The 26,603-nt window shown below is 40.3% G+C and overlaps 1 protein-coding gene across 1 annotated transcript in view; it reads left to right on the top strand.

Annotated features, from left to right (window-relative positions):
* The window catches only part of EYS (eyes shut homolog), a 1,676,468-nt gene that overhangs the window by 1,604,298 nt on the left and 45,567 nt on the right, over window positions 1-26,603 (top strand). The window contains exon 41 of the mRNA XM_057737776.1: window positions 15,397-15,569. Coding sequence (XP_057593759.1) covers window positions 15,397-15,569 — 173 coding nt within the window. The remainder of the gene's footprint in view (window positions 1-15,396; window positions 15,570-26,603) is intronic.

Genomic DNA, 26,603 nt, shown 5'->3' on the forward strand with positions numbered 1-26,603 from the left:
GTCCTAACCCAGAGGCATAAATTTCACAGTGTTTGGAATCAATTTTAAAAGTTAAATCTGAAAGGTGGTCAAAATGTCTCAACAATGCACAGCTTAATGGTATAAAAATTTTCTTAAAGAACTCAGAATGCTCCCCTGTAGTCCTGTGCCTCCCAGCTGTGGGTAGGAGACATTGTTTGGTGCCAAGTAAGGAGGGTTGGGTCTCGATGAGGCTGGACTGGGCGCTGGGGTCCAGCAAGCAGAGCAAAGCCATGCTTTCCTGCTCCAAGTACATCAGCACACACAGACCCAGCTGCATTTGAATAGAGGATGATAAGGCAGAGTTCGTGTGAGGCCTGTATGCTCCTGGGATGGACTCCATTTCAACAGAAAAAACAGTAAACTATTTCTGTTGTAGTAGGTAGCCAAGGTTTGGGGGGAAAAAAATGATTTCTTTAGTTCTAATTTAGCCCTACATCTACATGTGTTTGGTACAATATTTTATTAAGCAGATTCTACTTCATTTAAGTTGCACTTTGCTTAACCTTAAAGTCATATTTTGACTGTGACTGAGGGCGATATGCAATGTATTCCTTTAAGAAAAGCACAGTGTAGGAAAAGCAAATCTTAAAAAAACAAGTTAGATGTAAAAATGAGCAGCACAGACAGTAAGTACAATAGAATTCAGAGAATGTGGGCGTAAAAGTGGAATCATCAGAGATTTATACTATGTGTACATGAGGCATATTTACAACATAAACTGATCAGTGAACACAAAATCTCACTGACCCAGGGTTTCAAAACTATTGGCTCACAGATGCCTTTAAGAATCAGGTGACATCTAAAAATCCTTTCTCCTGAGCAATGAACATACTTAGGACACAAAAATTTACATAAAATTTTAGAGGTTTACAAACTCCCTAGATCACAGGGACCCCCAAACTCTCCAGTTAAGAATTCCTTGCTTCTGTGTCTGTCATGCAATAGTGCTTAGGTCCATTTTCCACACACCCTGCTGGACCACGTGATTGTTTGCCACCTAGTGACCTGTTCCCTAAACCCTCCCTGCTCCAATCCAGCTGTCTCCTCCTAAAAGCCTGTGGGCTCCTATCACTTTCCCACTCAAATACTCTTTGTCTTTCATTGCCAAAGCAACGCAGTGTAAATCCTTTCATCTGTCAGGCAAGGTGTACCATGACCGGGTGTCATCTACTCCTGCTATACTTTCTTCCCTGCAGTGTACTCGAATAAACTGTATCACCCTATCCAGCCTCTGGGGAAACACTCCCCTGGGTGCAGCCTGCTTGGTAACTCATGACCCTGAGTTAGTTTCCCCTCCTTTGCCCTCACTTTGCTTTTCCCTCATGCTTGCTTAGTTGGCAAAGTGTTCCCTATTTCCTTGGAATTGCTTTTAGTCTATGTTTTCTAGGGATTCCAAGTTAAAACCAATAGTATGTCTTACCTATGAGAGCACCAAAGAGCTAAAAAAAAAAAAAAATTGACTCATGTAGTGGTGAGGCTGTAGAGAAGCAGACCCTGCAGTCTACTAGAGCAAACTCTATTTGTTAAAGCAAAATATGTTCATCATCTGGTTTGTAAAGCTGGCAATGGAGGCCTCTGCAGCTGTAAATGAAGAATCCTTATCTGTTGCTATGGAGTGATCCTCAGGGTATATTAAGTGAAAAAAGCAGGGTAAAGAAACACGTAAGAAGGGAATGATAGATATAGATATAAATACATACAGATAGGTATACATAACACATACACATACACTCATATTTTTAAGACAAAAAGGAAGATTACAGAAAAAAATTATAGTTACCTATAGAATGAGGAAGAGAACAAGGGGAAGTGATGGCGATGAAAGCTAGGCTTTTAAAAATGCAATTTGCTTTATAGTTTTTATTTGGGACCAGGTAAGTGTTTCACCTGGTAAATCAAAAAAAAAGAAAGAAAGAAAGAATAATTCTTAAACATTGAAAGAAAATAAGTGAATTTAACTCTATTTCAAGTTGGTGGCATAACCAAGTAGAGATTTAATTCAATTGATTTTTTTAAAGTATTTTGGTTGTACCGTGGGTTATACTCTAAGGACAAAAAGAATCATAATGATATTCTAAACTGCATCCTATGGTCTTGATATTAGTGGTAGCACTGGTATTGTTATTTCGGAACTGTAGCTAAAAACAACTAGAGAGCAAGAATCTAGATGGCTAGATGGACAGATGCATGGATGGATGGATGGATGCATAGATGGATGGATGGATGCTTGGATGCTTGGATGGGTGGATGCATGGATGGGTGGATGCATGGGTGGATGCATGGATGCATGGATGCATGGATATAAACAAAATTAGTCATTGTGTTAATACCATTAGGAACCAAGATTTTCAGCATAAGAGAAAAGAGATGTAGACATAAAATAAAAGTAAAAATCTTTTCATCTTTAATTGGAACTAGAAATAGCACATGAATTCATGACTTAATTTTCTCTTTCTAAAAACATTCCCTCACTATGTAAAGAAATCTAGAAACAATAACAGCCCAGCAGGAATGAATAGCTCTAGTGTCAAAATTGTCATCTCCAAATGCCATTTTCCACTAAAAATAAATCAGGACTTCCCGGAGACTTGGATATTCAAGTCTGGGGTAGGAAATGCATGCTATGAGCCTAGATGTCTTTTTTTTTAAGTAGAAGAAAGTCAAACAAAAGTTTAATAGCATGTATACATGGGAGAGACCCAGGAAAACTAAGTGGACAAAATGAGCCTAGACGTCTTTTTGTGTCTGCAAGCAAGACTTATCAAAGACTACTGGGGCCATTTGAAATGAAGACAGGGGCAACCTAAGGAGCTTCCCACTGACCAAGATGGGATGATTTCAGAACACACAGAATAATGTCTGTGATGGCTTCAAACATGTCAGTATGTAAATACACACGGTTGTTATGATACTCCACCCACCCACCCCCATCAAGGGAGGAAAAGAACCTTGTCCCCCATGGAGGTTGTTAGTGCACCACTCACTTATTCTGAAGTTTGATGAGAAAGTGTTCAACCTTCCTTTCCTATCAAGACTGTATTGCAGAGAATGGTAGCCAGCTTCCAAGTGGCCCACAGGGGATTCTTACCTCTTGGTAGACACATCCTACTGCAGTCTCCTCCCACCTGAGAAGGGCATAGCTGTGCAAATAATAACATCTTATAGAAATGACAGTTTATGACTTCCAAAGCTAGGTCAAAAGTCATCGTCACTTCTGCTTTCCTTAAATTATTAAGTGGCAAACGATCGCGTCCACTGAATGGTTTCAATAAGAGCCAGATTGTATTTCATATAGTCCCTGGTGCAGGGGTGTAAAGGATGAGTTTGCAGATGACAAAACCTGAAAACACAGTGACATATGAGTCATTGTAATAAATATTTATTATTGCTTTAAGCCATTAAGCTCCGAGGTAATTTATAGTGCAGCAATAGATAACTAACACTAAATTAACTAGCCAGATAGTTGACGAGGACTGGTTTTTAACAGATCTGAGCTAATAGTGCAGGATAAATAACAGAAATGAGAAAAATCACCATTTTGTAACCACCGAGGAAATAGCGGCTGTTTGAACTACTTAGTGAAAGATTGATAGAAAACTATATGATTGGTTCAAGCTAATGCCACTTGAACCAGCTGATCAGTCATGAAATAATTAAATGTAGAACAAACATTGTGCCTCTGATGTGATGTAGTTAGAACTACACAGTCCCACCTACAGAGCAACCCTCATGTGAATCTAAAAAGCCTCTCTATCTATCAATATAAGTGTATGAAAAATATGGGCAACGGAGGAAAACAAGCTAAGTGACATTATAAAGATATAAACAGCCAAATCCAGACTGGAAAATTCTACTGGACAAGTGATGAAAAATAGCATGTGTGGAAAGAAATGCAGAGGGAGAATTTTTATCTCAATGACAAGCCTTAAGACACGTACTGTGCGGGTGCATTTATGGACCTTATTTGGGTCATGACGAACTGTCAAAAAAACACTTTTTTGAGACAATCATAATTAACTGCACCCAAAAATTAGATGACAGGAATTAGTCTTAATGTTGGATTTGATAATAGTATTGTGGTTTTATTTTTTTCAGTTTCTTATCTGTTATTGACACACACTGTGGTATTTACAGATAAAGTAGGACTTGCTCCTAAAGATTTTGGAAAAAAAAAAAAATAGAGAGAAGAAAGCAACAATGAAACTAAAGAGCTGAAAACTGATAACTTGAAGCTGGGCAGTGGGTTCAAGGAGGTTCACTGATACTATTTTTTTCTACTTTTGTACACATTTGAATAAAAAAACAATAGCACACATAATTCACATTTTGTCTAATTTGTAAAATTCATAAAGTATAAAATCAAAAAATATATTCATGATCCCACCTGCTATAGATAACTACCTTTACAATTGGGGAACGTTTCATTCCAGTCTTTCCCTATCTTCAGTTCTTAGCTGCCAAAACAATGTAAATCCACTATTTGGTGCCACCTATGAAAAATGTATCTGAAGGATATAAATTATAAATTAAATTCATACTTTCTGTTCCTCTATTATTGAAGTAGCTAGAAAATAAGAATCAAAAGTAAGGATTCAGTGTAGATTTTTTTTTAAGATTTATTTTATTATTTATTTATTTCATTTTATTTTCGGCTGCATTGGGTCTTCATTGCTGTGCACAGGCTTTCTCTAGTTGCAGTGAACGGGGGCTACTCTTCGTTGTGGTGCGCGGGTTTTTGATTGTGGTGGCTTCCCATTTTTGCGGAGCATGGGCTCTAGGCGTGCGGCCTTCAGCAGTTGTGGCTTGGGGCTCTAGAGCCCAGGCTCAGTAGCTGTGGCACATGGGCTTAGATGTTCCGCAGCCTGTGGGATCTTCTCAGAACAGGGGTCAAACCCGTGTGCCCTGCATTGGCAGGCGGATTCTTAACCACTCTGCCACCAGGGAAGCCCTCAATGTGGATTTTATCAAGCTTCCTTATTACTGTGGTTTCAGCGGAATTACTTTTCTCTCCTGGTTTTTGTGTAACTCAGATGTCATTCACTTTCTACAAGACCCTTGAGATCTACATATACTACGAAAGTCCAAAGACCTTTCCAAGATTAATGCAGATTCCAGGAGGAAGGTGAATGTTCTCAAAGCTTTCTCTGGCTCCATGGTCCTGCTTCCACCCATACAGTCTCTACTCCGGACCACGTATGCCTAAAAGTGACAATCAGCCTCTTTGGTTTCTCCTAAATTAACAAGGCCACTCACACTTTGAGATGGATCAGACTGTTTATGCTGGTGCAGAGGTCGGGATGCATGCAGATATGGGAGAGAAAGGTTTATACCCACCTAAACAACTCTCAGCTTATGTTTTGATCATCCCACCACAGCAGCAAAGACATGGCCATTCCACCCCATCTCTTTGTCTTCTTGTCATTGCTCCATTTTGTTCCAAATAACTCTCTAGGTTAGAATAAACCAAATTTCCCTCCTGGCCTTGGACAGAGCAGTTTAGCTATTTCCTTTTTATAGTACAGTTTTATGGTCACACCAGTGCAACTAGGGTCCACCATCTACTCCAAGCAGCTCACCTAAGTTTCCCAAAGACAATTTCCTCTCTAACAGGAATTGAGTCCAGCTGTTAATACAATATTCAGGTGCTTACACCTGAAGAACAGAAGTGTTAGGACTGACCCGCAGATGGCTGCCCATCTTTTATTAGTGTGTAAAGAGTAATTTCATCTCATCCTTCTTACTCCATGAGGTGTCATCAAAGAGTCTGGTAAGCGATCTCACCAACAGAGAAACGAAGGCCATAGGGAAACATCAGCAGGTAGAGCGATGGAAACCACCCTCCCTGTAAGTATGTTGAGCCCTGACATGACCACATGCCAGCGTACAGGGAGGCCCATTTGTTTTAGTGCTTGTTAGTATATTTTTAAAGGTTCAAATTTTGAGCCTGTCATTTTGATGTCCAGTAAATTTTGGCAGGGAAAATGATATCCATCATATCATACTTCCCTTATTCTCCCAACTTATTATTCACATGGAAATAAGTTATAAAGGAAAGCAAAGTGATGTGATGAAACCATACACACAACAAATGGTCTAAAGAGGAGGAGATTCAGCTACGTTTCTCCTTGCCTTTAAATCACGAAGAAGTATGCCATGTGTGCAGAAGTGGACTCCTTCAGGCCATGTGCTCCTCCATTGCTAAGCAACATGCGTTTATTCCATTATTCATATGGCTTTATTATCACAGCACATAGATTTCATCCTAGGTGCTGTATATGTGATTTTCCTTATGCATAGAAAACTCACAAATCTGGTACCAATACATTTCTTACAGATCTAGCTCAAGGTGAATCTTCTCCAAGAACTTGCACTTCTTGCTCTCATCTCACGATAAAGATTCTAAAACTTTTCCCTCATCAGCCTCAATATGTATAAAGGCTTTCTCTTATCCAAGGCAACCAGAATCTCTATGACAGGTAAACTGAAAAAATAGAGATTGCAGGGCTTATACTTCCCTAAATCTCTGTTTCTCAACTGCACACTAAGGACTAATAATTGCATTTATCTCACTGAGTAAATATGAGAATGAAATGAGCTACTACATATAAAGTACTTAAATGGTGCCTGGCACTAAGGTGAGACCCAAATAAACTTTGAACAGTATATTTTACATATATCATATATATGTATAGATACATAATACAAATGCAGTATTATCAATAAATTATCATAAAGTCCTTAGGGACAATACTATGTTTTCTGTTTTGTATTCACCCTATTATAAAATAGAGTGGGGCAATGCATCCATTGTGTGGTGAATAATTAGTGAGCAAGTAGATGATATTTAAGTGATACTAAAACAAAGAATATTAAACCTTCCATCATCTCACTTCCAATTAATTTTTACATGTCAATGTTTATCCTAAACTTCAGAAGTCTTAGAATTGTCTAATTACAAGAAATCTAAATTCTTCATGTTGTCTATATATTATAACAAGAAAAAATTAATCCATAGATGTTTCTCAGCTATAAAAATTGACAAAGACAAATTTAACTGCAATTTAGAAAGTTAAATTGGTTTCATTCTAAATTCACAGATGTAAAATAATTAACTATATTGGTAAAATACTCCAATACTCAACTCTCGAATGCCAGTGTGACCAGCTGTTACCCACATTTCTAAAAGGACTAACAGGGGCTTCCCTGGGGGTCCAGTGGTTAAGACTCCATGCTTCCAACACAGGTGGTACCCGCTCCATCTCTGGTCAGGGAAATAAGATCTCAAATGCCATGTGGTGTGGCTATAAAATAAAATTAAAAGACTAACATTTTCTTCTGTGTTATCAACTCTCCATGTTTAGAGGTAGAAGAATCTACAAACTGTTCTTTCTGTATTAACTGAGGATAGCTAACAATTTGGGGTTGTACTTGAGATAAGAAAACAGTTTTATGTATACTATCAATGATTCCTCAGTTGTTTTTCTTTTAATACTCTTAGCTATTGTATAGCGATGCTTTAGCCCTTTATCTGCTGCTCCGATTAATTCACAAATCTGTGTTACGTTCTCAATATTCACCAAGTTCAAGAGCCAGGTCACTAGGTACTTAAAGGGAGGAAAAAAAGACCTTTTATCACCTCCAACTCAGTGTAACTACAGTAGATTTTTATATTTTCCCATTAAGCTATATTCTTCTCCAAATATCCCTATTCCCAATACTGGCACCATATTCTTTCACTCATTTAATCCTGAAACCCCAGATGTCCATGAGATGAGAGACGTAGGGTGGCAGCTGCAGCGGGCCCCCTCGCTCATCACCAGCTATGTCATTTGCTCTACCCTCGCGTCCCTGCTCCATAAAATGAGGATGAGAAGAGCCCCCGCCCCCCAGGAGGGCTGCCGAAGCACGGAATAAGCCCACACATCCAACGTGTTGAGCAGGGTGCCTGGCACAGTTGAGCTGCGGTAAACGTGTACAGTTTCTGGAAACTTTTGTCCCGGTACCAACACACCTACCAAGTGCTTCTCACGCCCATATCAGCCTTTCCATCCTCAGAGCCATCTCCCTGTCTAGGCGTATTTGTATCCAGCCGTTTCCCTAAACCAGTCATGACTCAGTCGTTCCCTTGTTAATTTACTCCCCGAAAGTTCAATGAAAAATGCCAGCAGGCCAGGAACCGCTTTGGATCCTGGGCCCGCAACAGAGAGCAGACAGCCGTGACGTCTCCTCCCATGGAATCTCTGATCTAGTGCAGGGTCAGCACGCCATGGCCCACGCGCCAACTCTGGGCCCCCACCTGGTTTTTTGAATAAAATCAAGATAGAGCCACATCCACTCATTTGTGGGCTATCTGTGGCTGCTTTCAGCAGTTGACAAATCTGAGGTATCCTGACAGAGTCTGTACGGCCCACAGAGCAAACTGTATGGTGCCGAGACTCACCAACCAATGGTCTAGGGGCAAAAATTCAGCAAGAGCCTACTAAGAGTGAAGGTACATCCCTAGAGAGTTTATTAGGGGGCCACGCTACACACACCGGGTCAATACTCTCCAATACAGCTCATCTTCCACGTCATTCCCGCAGCCTGTGCCGTCTGCGTGTCCCTTACATCTGAACCACCTCCCCAGCTCCCCGCAGCCCCCGACGCAGTCTCCTCCTGCCTACGCTTCTCCCGCCCTCCCCCTCCACGTGCTCCCTCTCCTCCGCAGATCGCACTTGAGCAGCCTTCCCTGAGCTACTCACTAAGCCTGCGTGGGTGTCCTTCCAGTGGGCTCCAACAGTATTCGTTTTAGCACTTGTCACGTGGTGTTAAAATTATCTGCTTACTGGATTTGCCTGGTGGTGCAGTGGTTAAGAATCTGCCTGCCAACGCAGGGGACACCGGTTTGATCGCTGGTCTGAGACGATCCCACGTGGGCAACTAAGCCACAGGTGCCACAACTATGGAGCCCACGTGCTGCCACTATTGAAACCCACGTCCCTAGAGCCTATGCTTCACAAGAAGAAAAGCCACCACAATAAGAAGCCTGTGCACCACAAGGAAGAGTGGCCCCAGCTCACCGCAACTAGAGAAAGCCCGCGGGCAGCAACAAAGACCCAATGCAGCCAAAAGAAATAATAATAAAATAAATAAATAAATAAAATTTTAAAAAACTGTCTGCTTACTAATCTGACCCCCAAAACAGAAAGTCTATGAGGCCAAGAATGGGGCCTCACGTGTTGTGGAAGGCGCATTGCTAAGCACAGTGGCAGGCGCTTAGCATGTAAAAGAACAATAACAACAAATATTCTTTAAAGGAGTGAGTATCAACCTCTCCTTGTTTTTTCCTGCTTTTCCCACTATGTAGACACCCCACCTCACACACACACCTCTCCAAACCCACTCTTCCTCAGGGAAGAGTAGTAAACATGTGGTTAAAGGAACATGTCAATGAATTAATTTCAAAGGTTAGAAAACAAAAGATGGTTTTCAAATAGTTATATTATGCTTAATGTGATTTAAGATCTACTTAATAGTGAAAGAAATATTTTAACCATTTCCATGTCTGCCTAAAAGGCAGTGAGACTAATTTTGTTCTCAGCTTTCTTTTTTTCAAGCAAATAAAAATGAACCACTAGATGGCGCAATCATCATTGTAAAAGGTAAGGACGTTAGCGAGATTTCTCTCATGGAATTGGTAAGACAGTCTAAACACCCTATTTAATGAAACGCCAATAGCCCTCAGAGACTTCTGTTTATTCTTTATTTTTCTATGTGTGTGCCTTAAGCCTCCGCCTCTAAGTTCCAAATTGTATAGAATTTTCATTTTAAATTCCTCCTAAAACCAGAGTCTAAGTGTGCTGGTGCACACGTGGTGGTGATGTTAATGATGTTCTCATCCCAGGAGCTCTTCCCAGTCTGGTCTCCAGGTCCCACTCACGTGGTCCCTCAGGGTAGGCGGCCCAGTAGTGGCCCAGTAGCACCTATGCTACGCACATAGCAGACAGTGCTAAATAGATATGTATGTACATATACATGTGGAGACAGGGAGAGAGAAATAAAGTTCGGTGAAACAAATTTTATTAGACTGCCAAACAATAAAGGAAAATATAGGAATCTGAAATATGTTCTTTTTCTTTATTTTATTGAAGTATACTTTACAATACTGTGTTAGTTTCTTGTGTACAGCACAGTGATTCAGTTATACATATATGTATATATTCTTTTTCACATTCTTTTCCATTGTGGTTTGTCACAGGTTATTCAATATAGTTCCCTGTGCTATACAGTAGGACCTTGTTGTTTATCCATCCTATATATAATAGTTTGCATCTACTAAACCCAACCTCCCAATCCATCCCTCCCTCACCCCTCCCTCACCCTTGGTAACTACAAGTCTGTTCTCTATGTCTGTGAGTCTGTTTCTGTTTCTTAGATAAGTTCATTTGTGTCATATTTTAGAGTCCACGTATAGGTGATATCGTATGGTATTTGTCTTTCTGACTTCAGTTAGTAGGTTAATCTCTATGTCCATCCATGTTGCTGCAAATGGCATTATTTCACTCTTTTTTATGGCAGAGTAATATTCCATTGTGTACATACACCACTTCTTTATCCATTCATCTGTTGATGGACATTTAGGTTGTTTTGATGTCTTGGCTATTGTAAATAGTGCTGCAATGGACATTAGGGTGCATGTATCTTTTCTAATTAGAGTTTTCTCCAGATGTACACCCAGGTCTGGGATTGCTGGATCATATGGCAACTCTATTTTCAGTTTTTGAGGAACCTCCATACTGTTCACCATAGTGGCTGCACCAACTTACATTCCCAGCAAAAGTGTAGGAGGGTTCCCTTTTCTCCACACCCTCTCCAGCACTGATTGTTTGTGTGCTTTTTAATGATGGCCATTCTAACCAGTGTGAGGTGATACCTCATTATAGTATTGCTCTAATAATTAGTGATGTTGAGCATCTTTTCATGTGCCTATTGGCCAGCTGTATGTCTTCTTTGGAGAAATGTCCATTTAGGTCTTCTGCCCAAAATGAATACATTCTTGATAAATATGTGTAGGCAGACACTGACATTTTTATTTTAATAAAATAAAATAAAATAAAATAATAATTATTGGGTCAGTAATAAACAAGAAACCTGTAAAAATGTTCCATATTTTCAATTATATACAAATTATATACAATTATATACAAATCTATTATTTCAGGGTATCCTCATAAACTGATCATAGTAATGTAAATTAGTACAATTATTATGGAGGGCAGGTTGGAATATGTACGTATTAAGAAGCCTAGAAGTCATGATAATATTTGAATTTATCTTGAGAAAATTATCATAGTTATGCAGAAAGAGTTAGTTACAAGAGTTTTATCACAGTGTTGAGTGACTGTGAGAATAAAGTATATTTCATCAATTCAATGAAATAATATTAAACCATTACATATGAAGTCGTAGAAGAGAAGTTAATAAATATAGAAAGATGTTTCTAAATATGTTTTATTTCTTTAAAAAAAGTTTATTGATAGGGAGTTCTGTTTGTGAAAGTATGGAAAATTATATATACTGAATGATATTTCAAAATGAAGATAGTAAAATCTGAATAAAATGTAAAGTGTATATTTTCAGAACACTGTTACTTGAAGTGAAAACAATATGAAATGAAAACAAGAGTCTAGAAAATAGTGGTCAGAGTTGGCCTCTGCTGTGAATTCCTTCTAAAACCTGGAAATTGTGTACACTTATCTTTGAGGGCTGCACAGGCTACAGTGGACCAGACCTAGAAGAAAAGGACTGCCGTACGTGGGGAGTTTAAAAGGAGACTCCTCATAGGCCTCGGGCCCCTAAGAGTCACACCCTCAATGTAAGAAAAAATGAAAAATAAACCCCATTTTACAGCAAGAAGCAAGGAAGAAACTTTGCCTATCGTGAACTTGGGACTAGTTGATCGGAAAATAAGTGAAAGATCCTTGGCTAAGAATAGCCAAGATAACCCCGAACAGAAAAGCAAGGTAGCAGAACTTGCTATCCTAGATATCAAGACCTACTATAAAGCAAGAGAAATTAAGACACAATTAAGACACAAGCTCAGACCAACAGGGTAGTGAACAGGATGGAGGGGCACAGAACCACACGTAAATGGACTTGGTTCATCAGTGGAAAAGGATGGACTAGTCAATAAAAAGTTATTCATGTGGAAAATTGTAATTGAATCTTTGCCCCATAGCAAACACAAAAAGTAACTTCAGAAGAATTAAGACTTAAATGTAAAAGGAAAAACATTATCAGTCATCTGTTGACGGGCACTTGGGTTGCTTCCATATCTGGTCTGTTGTGAATAGTGCTGCTGTGAACATTGGGGTGCAAATATCTTTTCAAATTAGTGTTTTTGTTTTTTTCCAGATATATATATATATATATATATATATATATATATATATATATATATATATATATGTATACCCAGCATTGGAATTGCTGGATCATATAGTAGTTCTATTTTTAGGTTTTTGAGGAAACTCCACACTGTTTTCCATAGTGGCTGCACCAATTTACCTTCTCACCAACAGTGCACAAAGGCTCCCTTTTCTCCACATCCTCCCCAACACGTGTTCTTTGTCGTCTTTTTGCTAACAGCTATTCTGACAGTTGTGACATTATATCTCATTGTGCTTTTGATTTGCATTTCTCTAATAACTAATGATTCTGAGCATCTTTTCATGTGCCTATTAGCAATCTGTATGTTGTCTTTGGAAGACATTTAGGTCATCTGCCCATTTTTTGATTGGGTTGTTTGCTTTTTTGATATTGAGTTGTATGAGCTGTTTATATATTTTGGATATTAACCCCTAGTCAGTCATACCACTTGCAAATATTTTGTCCCACTCCATGTGTTGTCTTTCCATTTTTGTCTATTGTCTATTGTTTCCTTTGCTGTGCAGAAGCTTTTATGCTTAATTAGGTCCCATTTGTTTATTTTTGCTTCTATGTCTTTCACCTTAGGAGACATATCCCAAAAAATGTTGCTATGATTTACATCAAAGAGTATTCTGCCTACATTCTCTTCCATGAGTTTTATGGCTTCAGGTCTTACATTTAGGTCTTTAATCTATTTTAAGTTTATTTTTATATGGCCTGAGGAAATGTTCTAATTTCATTCTTTTACATGTAGCTGTCCAGTTTTACCAGCATCAGTTACTGGAGAGACTGACTCTCCATTGTACATTCTTGCCTCTTTTGTCAGAGATGAATTGACCACAGGTGCATGAGTTTATTTCTGAGCTCTCTATTCTCTTCCAGTGACCTACATGTCTGTTTTTGTGCCAGTGCCACACTGTTTTGGTTACTGTAGCTTTGTGATCAAAGGTGATACCTCCAGCATTGCTCTTTTTTCTCAAGATTGCTTTAGCAGCTTGGAATTGCTTTAACAGTTTTAGGATTATTTGTTTTAGTTTTGTGGGTATTTTGATACACTAATAATGAACTATCAGAAAAGTAAAAATACAATCCCATTTAAAACTGCATCAAAACTAATAGAGTACCCAGGAATAAACTTAACCAAGGAAGTGAAATATCCTTACACTGAAAACTCTATAACATGATAAAGGAAATGGAAGATGATACAAAGAAATGGAAAGATATCCGTGCTCTTGGATTAGAAGAATTAATACTGTTAAAATGCCCATACCACCCAAAGCAACCTACAAATTTAATGCAATCCCTATCAAAATTCCCATGCCATATTTCATGGAGTCATCCTTTTCTTGATCCTGAATTAAAACATGGGGAGGTGGGTTGAACTTTCTGTTTCAACTTAACTAATAAACTCTTTAATTTAAAAATGCACCCATTTATTCAAAGGGTCCATTTCAAAAGACTAGTACACTTTCCTCTTCGAGGCTATTACCCTAAACCCAGCCAGGGCTCGTCATATGAGGGAAAGGTCTCAGGCAGAGGTGTGATCTCCTGCTGGTCTCCTTGCCTGGTCCAGTGTCTTCTGACTGCACTCACCCCATCCTCAAATGGCCTCCTTGACTCATACTGTTTACCTGACAGTTTGGTGTTCTCTGGGTCGGGCAGGGATTTAAAGCTAACCTTTCTTTCATGTGGCTTATTGTAAGGTTGCCACATTTAGGGGGAAAAGTACAGAACATCCAGATAAATTTGAATTCCAGATAAACAACAAATAACTTCTTAATATATCTCAAATATTGCTTAGCTGAAATTCAAATATTGACTGGAATATACTTATACTAAAAAATCATGTATTGTTCATCCGGCATTTAAATTTAAGTAGGTGCCCTGCATTTTATCTGGCAACCTTACAAAGGTAAGGTGGGTCCATCAGAGACTCCCCTGTTGGGCTCCTCCTAATGTCACTGTCTAAACCAAGACAAGGTCACTCTTCGGACTGGGTACTGCCCTTTACTCCTCAGCTTCTGCTCCAGCTGTAAACTAATTGCCTCTTACTGCCAAGGTCCCTTCAGATACCAGGATACTCTCTGGGCAAGATCTCTTTTATATGTCTCCAAGCTGATCCTGACTCAGAGTGCCACAACCCCCCTCCTGGTTCTCTACCATTGGCCTCACCTCTGGAGGGGTTGGCAGCTCCTTCTGCAGCCCCTGGAGCTGGGCTTGTGTGTTCCCCAGTATCAGGGAACACATAGAAGCTGAACTTCTGGACTTCCCTGGTGGCACAGTGGTTAGGAATCTGCCTGCCAATGCAGGGGACATGGGTTCAATCCCTGGTCTGGGAAGATCCCACATGCCATGGAGCAACTAAACCTGTGCACCACAACTACTGAGCCTCTAGAGCCCGTGAGCCACAACTACTGAAGCCCGCACACCTACAGCCCAAGCTCCGCAACAAGATAAGCCACTGCCATCAGAAGCCCACCCAGCACAATGAAGACAAGCCCCTGCTGGATGCAACTAGAGAAAGCCCATGCACAGCAATGAAGACCCAAAGCAGCCAAAAAAAAAAAAAAAAAAAGAAGAAGAAGAAGAAGCTAAACTTCTTTTTTTCAGGCTTAGGTCAGGAGGCAGCAACTCTGTCTACAGCCTTCCCCCGGATGGTGAGGTGGGGTGGGGAGAGGGACTTTCAACGCTGTTTTGTACAAAGAAATGATTCTCATAAAATTTTCTTTTGGCTTCCACATGCTGAGCCTTTGAAAATCCTTAATGTGGAGTCCATAACCAGTTATCAGCTCTTTCCTTTGACAATGTGAATCTTGGTAGTTTAAGTCACAACTGATTCATACACAACATCTTTTCTATCTTGGAACTTCAGGCAAAACTGCCAAGTTAATGTCAGGATGATACACGGGTATATGTCCATCTCTGATCAAGTGCTCAGCTCACGCTGCCTTCTTTCTCATCCTGCAGCTGTAACTGTCCTAGTGGGTGGAAAGGAGCCTTCTGCACGGAGACAGTTTCCACCTGTGACCCTGAGCATGTCCCTCCACACCACTGCAGCAAAGGGGCAACTTGTGTCCCATTGCCTCATGGATACACCTGTCACTGTCCCCTGGGAACCACCGGAGTCTACTGTGAACAAGGTGAGGTTCAGCTCATGCTGTCCACGGATTTAACTGAGCCAGTTTCCTTTTGGGAAAGTGAAATGAAATCTGTGTAATAATGGAGGCGTCCACTCTCTTCTTTCCCCCCGTATATGACATTATATTTTACAAATAGGATAGTACTAAAATTCAGTGCTACAAAAATACAGCTTTATGTTTAGAGTTGCTTTAATTTACTAACTCGAATCCCCCTGTCTGTTTTGTGCTAAATGCAATCCAATCAAGTGAGTTTAGGTTCATAACTCAAGAAAGAGGCTCTGTCTTTCAGCTTCTCTCTCTGTACCTCCCACTTGACTAAGACCTTTGGGAGTACCACAAGGCAGATACACCAGCTCCAGTGCCAAAGAGAAATTTGAGGGGTGAAATGGCCCCACGTCCAGTGGAACAATAAGGAGTGTTCAATGTTCTAAGTCTATCAGCTTACATACCTCCCTGTACCTTGTGACTGATGATACCCTTACCACTGGGCGAGTCATGGAACTGCCTAGAGGGAGCCACAGTCTCCTGAGTGCTCCCCACAGGGGCTGCAGCCGGTGTGATGGTACTTCCAGGTCTGCACTCTCCCTCTTTAATCCCCAGCTTGCCTGGGACTGTCTGGATTTCCTCCACATCACACACCCTGCAGGGTGGGAGGGAGCACGTGGAGCATGGCAGGCTTGTTCTCTCCTTCCCAAGTACAGCTGGACCAAAATGATTCCTCTACTGTCCTCCTTGCAGCCAATGCCACAAACTCAACTTCATGGACAGCAGGAAGGTGGTTCTGTACTGCACGTCATCCCCAAGAGAGCCCCGCACGGCACTGCATGCTTTTACCTCCTCCTGTAACTTCCCTGACCAGCTTCCCCTACCCCAGCCTCTCCTTATAAGCAAGATTGATAAGAGTCTTAGTGGAATACAGCCTCCTTTGAATCTTCCCATCACACCAGCATCTTCTACTAAAGCTTCAAGAACCCCTAGGCAGGAACAAACAACACCTGCAAACACACGGTCTAAGTGGGGCCTTGAAAGAGGGGGCTGTGGGGAAAACCAGGAAAGCAGTGCTGCTCAGTGTCTCGAGTTATGCGTCTTCCATAAATCAATACTTATTCTTCAATGTGTCATATCGAGTATAATTCTAAACATCACAGCAAACTGCTGTGAGAGACCTCCATGCTCAGAGCCCTAAAAGTTCAGTTGTGTGGCAGGCACAGTTGTGCTGCTGTGAGGGGGATGGGATAGCCAGGCTGAAGCTGCCCAGCCAGGCAGGGAAGCTCCGGCCGCCAATCCACACATCCTGCTTCAGTTTGCGCCTGTCCCCCCACCTCCCACCTCCTACCCCCCATCTCGGGGCTGGCTCAGACTCTAGGAGAGTACAGCAGGGGATTCAGGAAACTTGCAGTTAAGGACTCTAGAAAATTGACCCAGAAAAACACGAGGACATGGGGGTCCCCCGCCATCTCCTGGCATCCTGAGACTGGATAAGCTACACTTTCTCTGTCCCATCTCACACCCCACCCAGAAGAGAAAGCCTTAGCCTCTATGTCCCCCATTTAGCGGCTGAGGCTCCTGGACGTTACCCATCGCCAGTTGCATAATATACACCTCGGCATAATTTGGGGACTTCATTGTAATATCACATCACACATGTTGCAATTTAATCTTCCTCTGACCACTTTATCAAATACATTAATGCAAACACTTTTAATTCTCTGTTCTCTGAGATTCTATGTCTGTTTAACTCTCCTCCAAAAGTCAAAGGTGTTGATAAATGGAGGACATTTGAGGGTTAGGATACTAGTGATTTAGTGAAAGAAAAGTTTAATCATGTCAGAAGGTGTGACTATGAGACAATGTCTGGCTATGGGAATCCTTCTCTTTCACCACAACATTAGAGACAGAGCCTGCTCTTCAAAAGTGGCCATTCTTGGCTCCTGGAATACGCTATGCTCTTTCCTGGAATAGGAAGCTTACATGCACTCTTCCCTCCGCCCGAAATACTTTCATCTCCTCGACATCCAGCTAACACTTCTTCATCCTTCAGATTTTGACTCAGACCTTGCTTCTTTAGGGAAGACTTCCCTGACCCTCTTTCACAGAACTGAGGGCAGTGCCCACACCTGTTGTGTCCATTGGTGCAGAATCTCTAGGGCTTGCCATCAGTGCAGAGCAAACACGTCTGCTGTACATTTTCCTTAGCAGCCCTCAAACGATAAAAGCAACTGTGATCATTTTCGAGAAGTAGGTCTTGACTTTGTGAACAAAGTACTCAAAACTTTACCAAGATGGTGCACTTGTATTACTTCGAAAGGAATAGCTATTAGAAACTGAAGGAAATCATAGGACAAGTTAACATAAGGGCTAGTAATTGTAGCAATAGGGCAAGCCAGATTTTTGGAACTTAAAATCTCAAATGATGAAAGCCCAGGGGATTAACCTAAAGTTCGTTTGGGTGTGTGTATGTATGCAAATATATATTAGTATGTATCTAAACAGATTATATAGAGATGGCAGAGATAGACAGTAATGAAATAATTTCATGAGAGTCTAGAAAAAGGTGCCAGAAAAATTGTCACTCTCATAGAATTCTGAACAAAAATTGACCAAAGATATACCCTGCTATGCTACAAAATAAGAGCTTAGTTCCTTTATTAAAAAGTTACAGAAAATTATATCATAAACACTGTTGTTTTGATTGATAAAAATGTTATGTGGGGATGGGACTACAGAGTTTTAGACTCTCAAGCAAAAGTGATTTTTCTAGAGTAATTTTTATAGCAAAGTTGATTTTAAGAACTAAAAACTATATTTGTGGCGAAGTCAAAAAATGAAGAAGGAGGTTGATCAGAAACGATAGAATTAAACTTTAAGTCTCAAAAGGTCTGTTTCCCTTACCTCCACTGACCCACTGACTTTGCAATTTTCCAACACAGTAGCTACAGTACTAAAATTTAATTTAAAAAACAAAAACAGAGAACAGATAGCAACCAGGCCCTGAAACCAGGCAGCAGTGAGCTCCTGCATCTTGTCAAATAGCGGCATTTTCCCTATTCCCAGAGAGCTCGTTCTTAACTGCATCATAACCAGTAGCTGTCTGTGACCTGCAAACATAATTTCTACTCAGTTAATCAAGTTATGGGCACCTAGAATGTAGAGGAAATGCCTGGAGTTCAACTCAACTTTATTATAGTCATAAACTAGTGTACACGCTATCAAGAAATCCAATACCAACATCCTTAAACTTACAAATCCCTAATTTCTATGCCATCTTTTCCTCTTCTGCCTCTTCTCTTTCTCCGTTCCAAGAAACCTAAGTCTTAGGAAATCAGTTTGATTGCACTCAGAACCCGACTTACAGCTGTCACACCTGCCTAGTGTCAAAAGAAACAAAACTCATGTTTATAAGCTGTGAATGACAAGAAACCAAGATGCAGTTGATTGGCAAACTTGATGAAGCTGTGGGAGCCGCGATGGTGAAAGGGCGTCTGCCTGAAAATCCTGCCTCACATTAGTGTTCTTTGCTCTTTGCTCCTCCCCTGGCAGTAATGATTGGCAGTGTGAACCCTTCACCAATTTATTAAGATTGTTTACCAGTTCCAGGGACTTCCCTGGTGGCGCAGTTGTTAAGAACCCGCCTGCCAATGCTAGAGGACACAGCTTCGATCCCTGGTCCGGGAAGATCCCACATACAGTGGAGCAACTAAACCCATGCACTACAACTACTGAGCCCACACACCGCAACTACCGAAGCCCACGTGCCTAGAGCCAGTGCTCCGCAACAAGAGAAGCCATCACAATGAGAAGCCCACCCACTGCAACAAGGAGTAGCCCCAACTCACTGCAACTAGAGAAAGCCCGCGCACGGCAACGAAGACCCAACGTGGCCAAAAATAAATTACTTTTAAAAAAGAGAGAAAATAGGCTTTAACGATCTTCTCCTAAAAAAAAAAAAAAAAAAAAATGGAGACTGCCTGAACAAGACAGGTGCCCTGCCTCCACAGAAGCAGCATTCTAGTAGTATGAGGCAGGCAAAGGACACATTCACCAGTCAGTGAGGAAGAGCACAGACTGAGTTAAGGCCGTGAGGGAAAGCAAGAGTAAGAGGAGATGGACATCTACTGGGAGAGCGCATCTGAGCTGGGATGGTTGGGAAAGGCCTCTGTGCGTGGTGACACCTAAGCAGTCACCCAGTGAGACTCACCCACGTGTGACGGCCAGGGGCAGAGACTAAACCTGGAAACAGGAAAATGCTGCCACATGTTTGAGGGAGAGAAAGGCGGCCAGTGTTCCCAGAATAGGAGTTGGTATTATGAGATGAACTTGGAAAGGCGAGCAGAAGCCAGATGCTGCAGAGCCTTGGGAAATATGATAAAGAATTGCAACTCCACGCTGAGAAAATAAGAAACCAGTGAACATTGTAAGCGTGAGTCAGAAAACATGAATTTAAGTCCTGATGCTTCTAGTAACTAGCAGTTCGATGTCTGCTGCAACACTTCAGTCTCTGAGCATTGATTTCATTCTTTGTAGAACAGCAGCATTATGTATGCCAGCTGTTTTCTATGTGCCCACCCTTCCCCACTCCAATCCCCCTAATCTCCACCCCAAACCCCCTTACTCTAATGCCTTCCCCAGTGGATTGCAGTCAGGTTTGGCCAACAGAAGTCACCAGCAGGTGATGAGGGGACAGGAGGAGAGCCAGGCAGAATACTTACTCTCCCGGGTCCCTCACCACTAGGTCAAAACAAAATTTACCTTTTCCCAAGGATGCAGCTTCTGTCAGGAGGTTGTCAACAAAAATTCAATGAATTAAGTTAAGAAGAAATGGGGAGGGGCTTCCTAGGTGGTGCAGTGGTTGAGAATCCGTCTGCCAATGCAGGGGACACGGGTTCGATCCCTGCTCCAGGAAGATCCCACATGCCGCGGAGCAACTAAGCCCGTGTGCCACAACTATTGAGCCCATGTGCTGCAACTACTGAAGCCCAAGCACCTAGAGCCTGTGCTCCTCAGCAAGAGAAGCCATGGCAATGAGGAGCCCGCGCACCACAACGAAGAGTAGCCCCCACTCACCGCAGCTAAAAAGCCCGTGCACAGCAAAAAAGACCCAACACAGCCAATAAAATAAATAAATAAATAACTTTATTTAAAAAAAAAAGAAACGGGGAATTTTATTTGAGCCAGACTGAGGATGATAACCCGGGAAGCAGAGTTTCAGAAGTTCTGAGAATTGTTCCACCTGTTAGGAGTTAGAGGCACAGTCACATACGTTTTTGAGACAAAGGGTCATACATCAAAATAACATACAGATACTTTACATAAGGTTCACCAAGGATATATCATCCAAGTGAGCACGTACAAGCCCAGCAGTGAGTCACCGTGACCCTGCAGCTCTGGGAAAGAACACTCTTCTTTTAGGAAGTTACATTGCCAGCTCAGAAGAGGGGAGAAATGGGGGGGGTCTTTGTGGTCCAGCAGCACTGTCGTCTTTGAGGAGCTCTGGTGACTGTGATACAGATGCACACTGGGGAGAAAGGGAGGGAGGAGGCCCAATCAAACATGGAGAGATTTTATGTTTAATTTTTCTCTTGTCCATCAAGGCCCCCCTTTCTCCAGCTTCAGGCCTGGGATGAAAAGAGCTCCACCCTGAGACCAAACCCAGGCTCACATTCTACTTCCTATGGTTTCCCTAAACCCTTCCCACATCTTTGTAAATAGTTCTTACTCCATTCTTTTCAAATTACCCTATATGTGTGTGCTACCTGTTTACTGCTGGAACTCTAATATGACAAGTATCATTTTGCCTGACAGAATTCATGTGAGGTAAGGTACACAAAAGTTCTTTATTAAGTATAAAGTGCTATAAAATATAAAGTATTATTTTTATCTCCTCATTCTCAAGATCCAAAACTCAGATCAACATTCTTAATAAAATAATTCAGTTATATTATGAATTAACTATACAGTTTGGTATAAAGAGCTCTGGGGTGTAGAATCATAGGACACTACATGGCATCTTCTGGTCTAACAGTATCAATTTATAAATGAGGAAACTAACGCTCAGGGAAATTAAACAATGTGCCAAAATTCTCAGAATCAAGTCTCCTGTCTCTCAATCCAATTATTAGTAGGTCCTTACTAGTTAATAAATATAAGCACAATAGATCATCAACAATTTCAAAACACTCTATTTCTATGTTAACTTAAAACAAGGCACAACATGAGAGTTGTGAGTTGAGTTTGTTTGGGGCAAAATGAGGACTGCAGCCTGGAAGACGGCATCCCAGATAGCTCTGAGAAACTGCTCCAGAGAGGCAGGGGGGAAGCTCAGTATATATGTGATTTTGGTGAAAGGGAAAAATACGTAATCAAGCACACATTGTTATAGACGGTTTCAGCTAATCTGGTGCAGGTTACTGCTAGTGACGAGGAGCAGTCGTCACCATGAAGGATTTTAGTGTTTTTCTAGATATGCGGAGATACAAGAATTGGGCCCATAAAGTTGGCTCCTGCAAACATCTGACTATCTGAAGACCTGTTCTGCCCATTTTTTCACAGAGCACACAGTGCCTCATTTCAGCCCTCCTGCCTGAACTCCTTTCAGGGGATGTTGAAAGTCAGCAGCTGCAGCAGCACATGATTTAATCCTTGTAGAGGTAGATGGCAAGTGCCAATGGTGAGTGCCAACTGTAGTTGACAGGGACCCCTCATGGTCATAAATTCCACCATGCTTTGGGAGGCATTTCATGACCATTTCATCCCATGATGCTAGGAAGGCTCATTCCTAGGTCTGGTGAAGATTTCGCAGATAGGCCACTCAAAGTGCCATTACTGGGCTAGATCTTTTTAACAAAGAAAGGTCAAAGGTCTCTGGACCACCTGTATTTCTAGTCTGCTATAGTCTAGGAAAAAATTCCCTCTTGTTGTATCTTCCCATATCTAAGTTACACTATTACAATCGTTGATCACACACAGAACTATATATTTGATCAATGGTTTCCAGTTGCCTAGCTATCATTAATTTTGTCAATGGCTCGGTCACACATTTGGTAATATGAGAAACAATAATCTTATAAAACAGGCAAAATACAAATAATATAGCTAATAACATTAATGGAGTTATAAGTAAATATTTAAGCTAAGAACTTCCATTAGGTGTAGCCCAGTATATCCTCAGGTCGTCTGACTGAGTGTATTTTGTACCAATCTTTATAGGCCCCCAGCCCAATTCCCTAGTGTTACTAGGCTGGTTGTCCTTAGTATAATTTAATTGTTCCCAAGATAAAGGGGAGAGGGTGTTAAAACTTAAATGACCATAGCCTGTTGTTAACCACATAAAGCCATACCATAATTGTGGGAGGTTTCATTCCTTGGCTGAAATATTGTTTGTTGCTCTGATTGAGCTGTAGTAACTTTAGAGGAAAATTCTTTTTTTTTTTTTTATGGCCAGGGTCAGAGCAGGTATTATTAATTGTCTAGGTGAGGGGATCCCCTGAATAGGACTATAATTTTTTCCTCCAGAATAAATTTCCTAAGGGCCATCAATTAGAGCCTTGGAGGGGAGAAATCCACCAAGGTAACCCAAGAGCACTAGGCATAGCTAACTGCCAGCAAACTCAACAATTGGGTTGATTTTTTAAATTAGCATAGGAAAACATTTGATTCATATATAAAGCTCCAAGAAGTCAAGAAAACGTTATAAATGCTCATACAAGTCAGGTGCAGGATCTTGGGATAGCTATCTACTTCTAATGTTGGTTTCTTTTCATCCTAGTGTGAGTGCAGTTTCTCCTCTGATGTGTCCTTCTGTCTAGGTTGGAGATTATCCTTTAAATTATGTCCTTTCCAGTATGTACAGTCCCCTGGCTGCAGGTCATGGGGCATATGATTTTTTATCCAAAGATAGATTACTGAGATAAGCTTTGGAAACAAACTTATAGACTGTCCTTTTAAGAATTCAATCAGACTTTACATTAATATAGCATAACAGCAAGGAACTATCTAGGTAGGGAATCTTAGTAAATACAGACCTCCATCAGCAAAACTGGCACTTAATATTTATTGAAACATAAAATTTTCTCTCTAAAATTACCCTCATTTTTACTAAATATAACCAAATTAAGACTAATTTGTTTGCAAAATAAGTCTTGTCTCATAAAAAACTTAGGCTGATAATTTATGTAACTGTAATTGATTATATAGGCCTTTTGTTTTACGGAAACTTTTATAAGGAGTCTCCAACTGGACTTTTAAAAGACCTCTCAGGGCTAGGACGGTCATGCCAAGGGCGTGTCACAGATTTTGCCTAACAGATCTAGATGACTTCTTCCCTTTTTAAGATCCCCCAAATACTTTGAGTATTCTATACCTGTTAGTGAGGTAGCCTTTCTATTTTATGTGATAAAGCTGCTAGGAACCTAAGACTTCCAATATCTGGAGGGAACAGAGAAAAAAGATAAATGTTTCAATCCTGCTTACAAAGGTAAAATTTGCCAAATTACTGTAAGTCATAATTAATTTGAGGGGAAGGTTTTCCTTACACTTGGAAAACACAAATTTAAACCAGTAATTTTTATTTAAATACAAACCATAAAATTTATAACCATATTCACCAATTTACTCAGTCCATATGTATCTAATCCTTTTTGTTAACGGCTTATGAAGCCATCAGATTTCTCATTAGGATTCTTCAATTTCTTACCCAGTTGAGCATTATGGTCTGAAAGTCAGAAACTCATATTTATCCAAAAGTCTTTTTTATAAGTCTTCTTGAAGAAGAAGCATTTTGTACAAAGGCATCAGAATAAAACCATAACTGTCTATAATGACATAAGGCTTAAGAAGATGCATTTAAAATTTGATTGCAGTTTCAAAGAAACTTGGTTTTTGATGTGACATACAACACTTTAAGATACTAACTAGAATTATAAATAATAACATTTTACCATACACTAAAAACTAAGAAGATTTATTACTCATTTGACAATATTTCCCATGTAACTTAACTTACCAAATGAACCTAGTTTATATCTCTATTTGGGATGTTTCAGGGGCCCTTTGAAGCATCCCAAAGTTAGCTAGAGGTCAAAGGACTTCATTAGAATTTGATATAGGAAGTTTTGTCAAAAATATCAAAAAGTGTTTAGGACAGTCAGTCAGATAGGATCACAGATCACTGTGAAACAATAGTTATTCACTTAGCCAAAGTAACAATAAAAGATTTCAAAGGCAAATGCAGAACAGATCACTTAAAAGTGATCTTAAAAGTAAGGAGACTTAAAATCTGGTATCAAAAGGCAGTTCAACATTTTAAGAAAACTTGTCCTCTTAGAGAGAAAAGCCAAATTCAAGTTTTGCACCAGGTTACTTTCAAAATTCATTTATTCAACTAAATTTATTCTAAACTTAGTCCTGACTATGCACAAAACTCTTTTCTCGAGGTCCAATATCAACAAAACTTCTTATCACTTTCTATATCTATTACTTTATTTTCCCATCCAAAAACAGCCACCTTTAAGTCAGACCTACTTTCTTTTCCCCAAAATGTAATTCTATTCCTCATGCTCTCTTGAAAACACACATCCTACTTTCCTTAAGCAACCATGAACTGTCCTTTATGTTAGCATTCTGTACATTGCTGACCATAAATACCAGTGATAATTTCTAAAATATGTGCTTACTGTAGAGAACATGGCACCAAACATATTTATTAATAGTCCAAATCAACATTAGTTTCTTCATAAGAGGAAGCCAGTGGTCAGTAATTAATGTTTCAGTATCTTATTTTGTTTGGGAATGACCTAGCTATCTATTAAGTTTCCATCACTTAATTTAGCACAATTTTAGCCTATCAAGTTCCCAGAATGTGGAGAGATTACTTTAGATAGACATTCATAAAACAGAGGTTTTTTTTAAGCTCCTTATTGGAATATAATTGCTTTACACTTGTGTCAGTTTTTGAGGTACACCAAAGTGAATCAGCTGTATTTATACATATATCCCCACATCTACTCCCTCCCGTGACTCCCTCCCACCCTGCCTATCCTGGCCTTCTAAGTCAACACCCATCATTGAGTTTATCTCCCTATGTTATGCAACAAATTCCCACTAGCTATCTGTTTTACATTTGGTAGTGTATATATGTCAAAGCTACTCTCTCACTTCATCCCAGCTTCCCCTTCACCACCCCCAACCTGTGTCCTCAAGTCCATTCTCTACATCTGCATCTTTATTATTACCCTGTCACTGGGTTCATCAGTAACATTTTTTTTTAGAGCCCATATATATGAGTTAGCATACAGTATTTGTTTTTCTCTTTCTGGCTTACTTCACTCTATATGACAGTCTCTAGGTCTATCCACCTCATTACAAATAATTCAATTTCATTCTTTTTATGGCTGAGTAATATTCCATTGTATATATGGGCCACATCATCTTTATCCATTTATCTGTTGATGGACATTTAGGTTGCTTCCATGTCCTGGCTATTGTAAATAGTGCTGCAATGAATATTATGGTACATGTTTCTTTTTGGGTTATGGTTTACTACGCGTATATGCCCAGCAGTGGGATTACTGGGTCATATGATAGTTCCATTTTTAGTTTTTAAGGAACCTCCAAACTGTTTTCCATAGTGGCTGTAACAACTTACATTCCCACCAAAAGTGCATGAGGGTTCCCTTTTCTCCACACCCTCTACAGCATTTATTGTTTTTAGTTTTTTTGATGATGGCCATTCTGACCAGTGTGAGGGGATACCTCATTGTGGCTTTGACTTGAATTTCTCTAATGATTAGTGATGTTGAGCATCTTTTCATGTGTTTGCTAGCCACCTGCATGTCTTCTTTGGAGAAACGTCTATTTAGGTCTTCTGCCAATTTGTGGATTGGGTTATATGCTTTTTTGGTATTAAGCTGTATGAGCTGCTTGTATGTTTTGGAGATTAATGCTTTGTCCATTGTTTCATTGGCAAATATTTTCTGCCATTCTGAGGGCTGTCTTCTTGTCTTGTTTATGGTTTCTTTCACTATGCAAAAGCTTTTG

The sequence above is a fragment of the Hippopotamus amphibius genome, chromosome 6 (assembly GCF_030028045.1).
Source record: "Hippopotamus amphibius kiboko isolate mHipAmp2 chromosome 6, mHipAmp2.hap2, whole genome shotgun sequence".
Classification (NCBI taxonomy): domain Eukaryota; kingdom Metazoa; phylum Chordata; class Mammalia; order Artiodactyla; family Hippopotamidae; genus Hippopotamus; species Hippopotamus amphibius.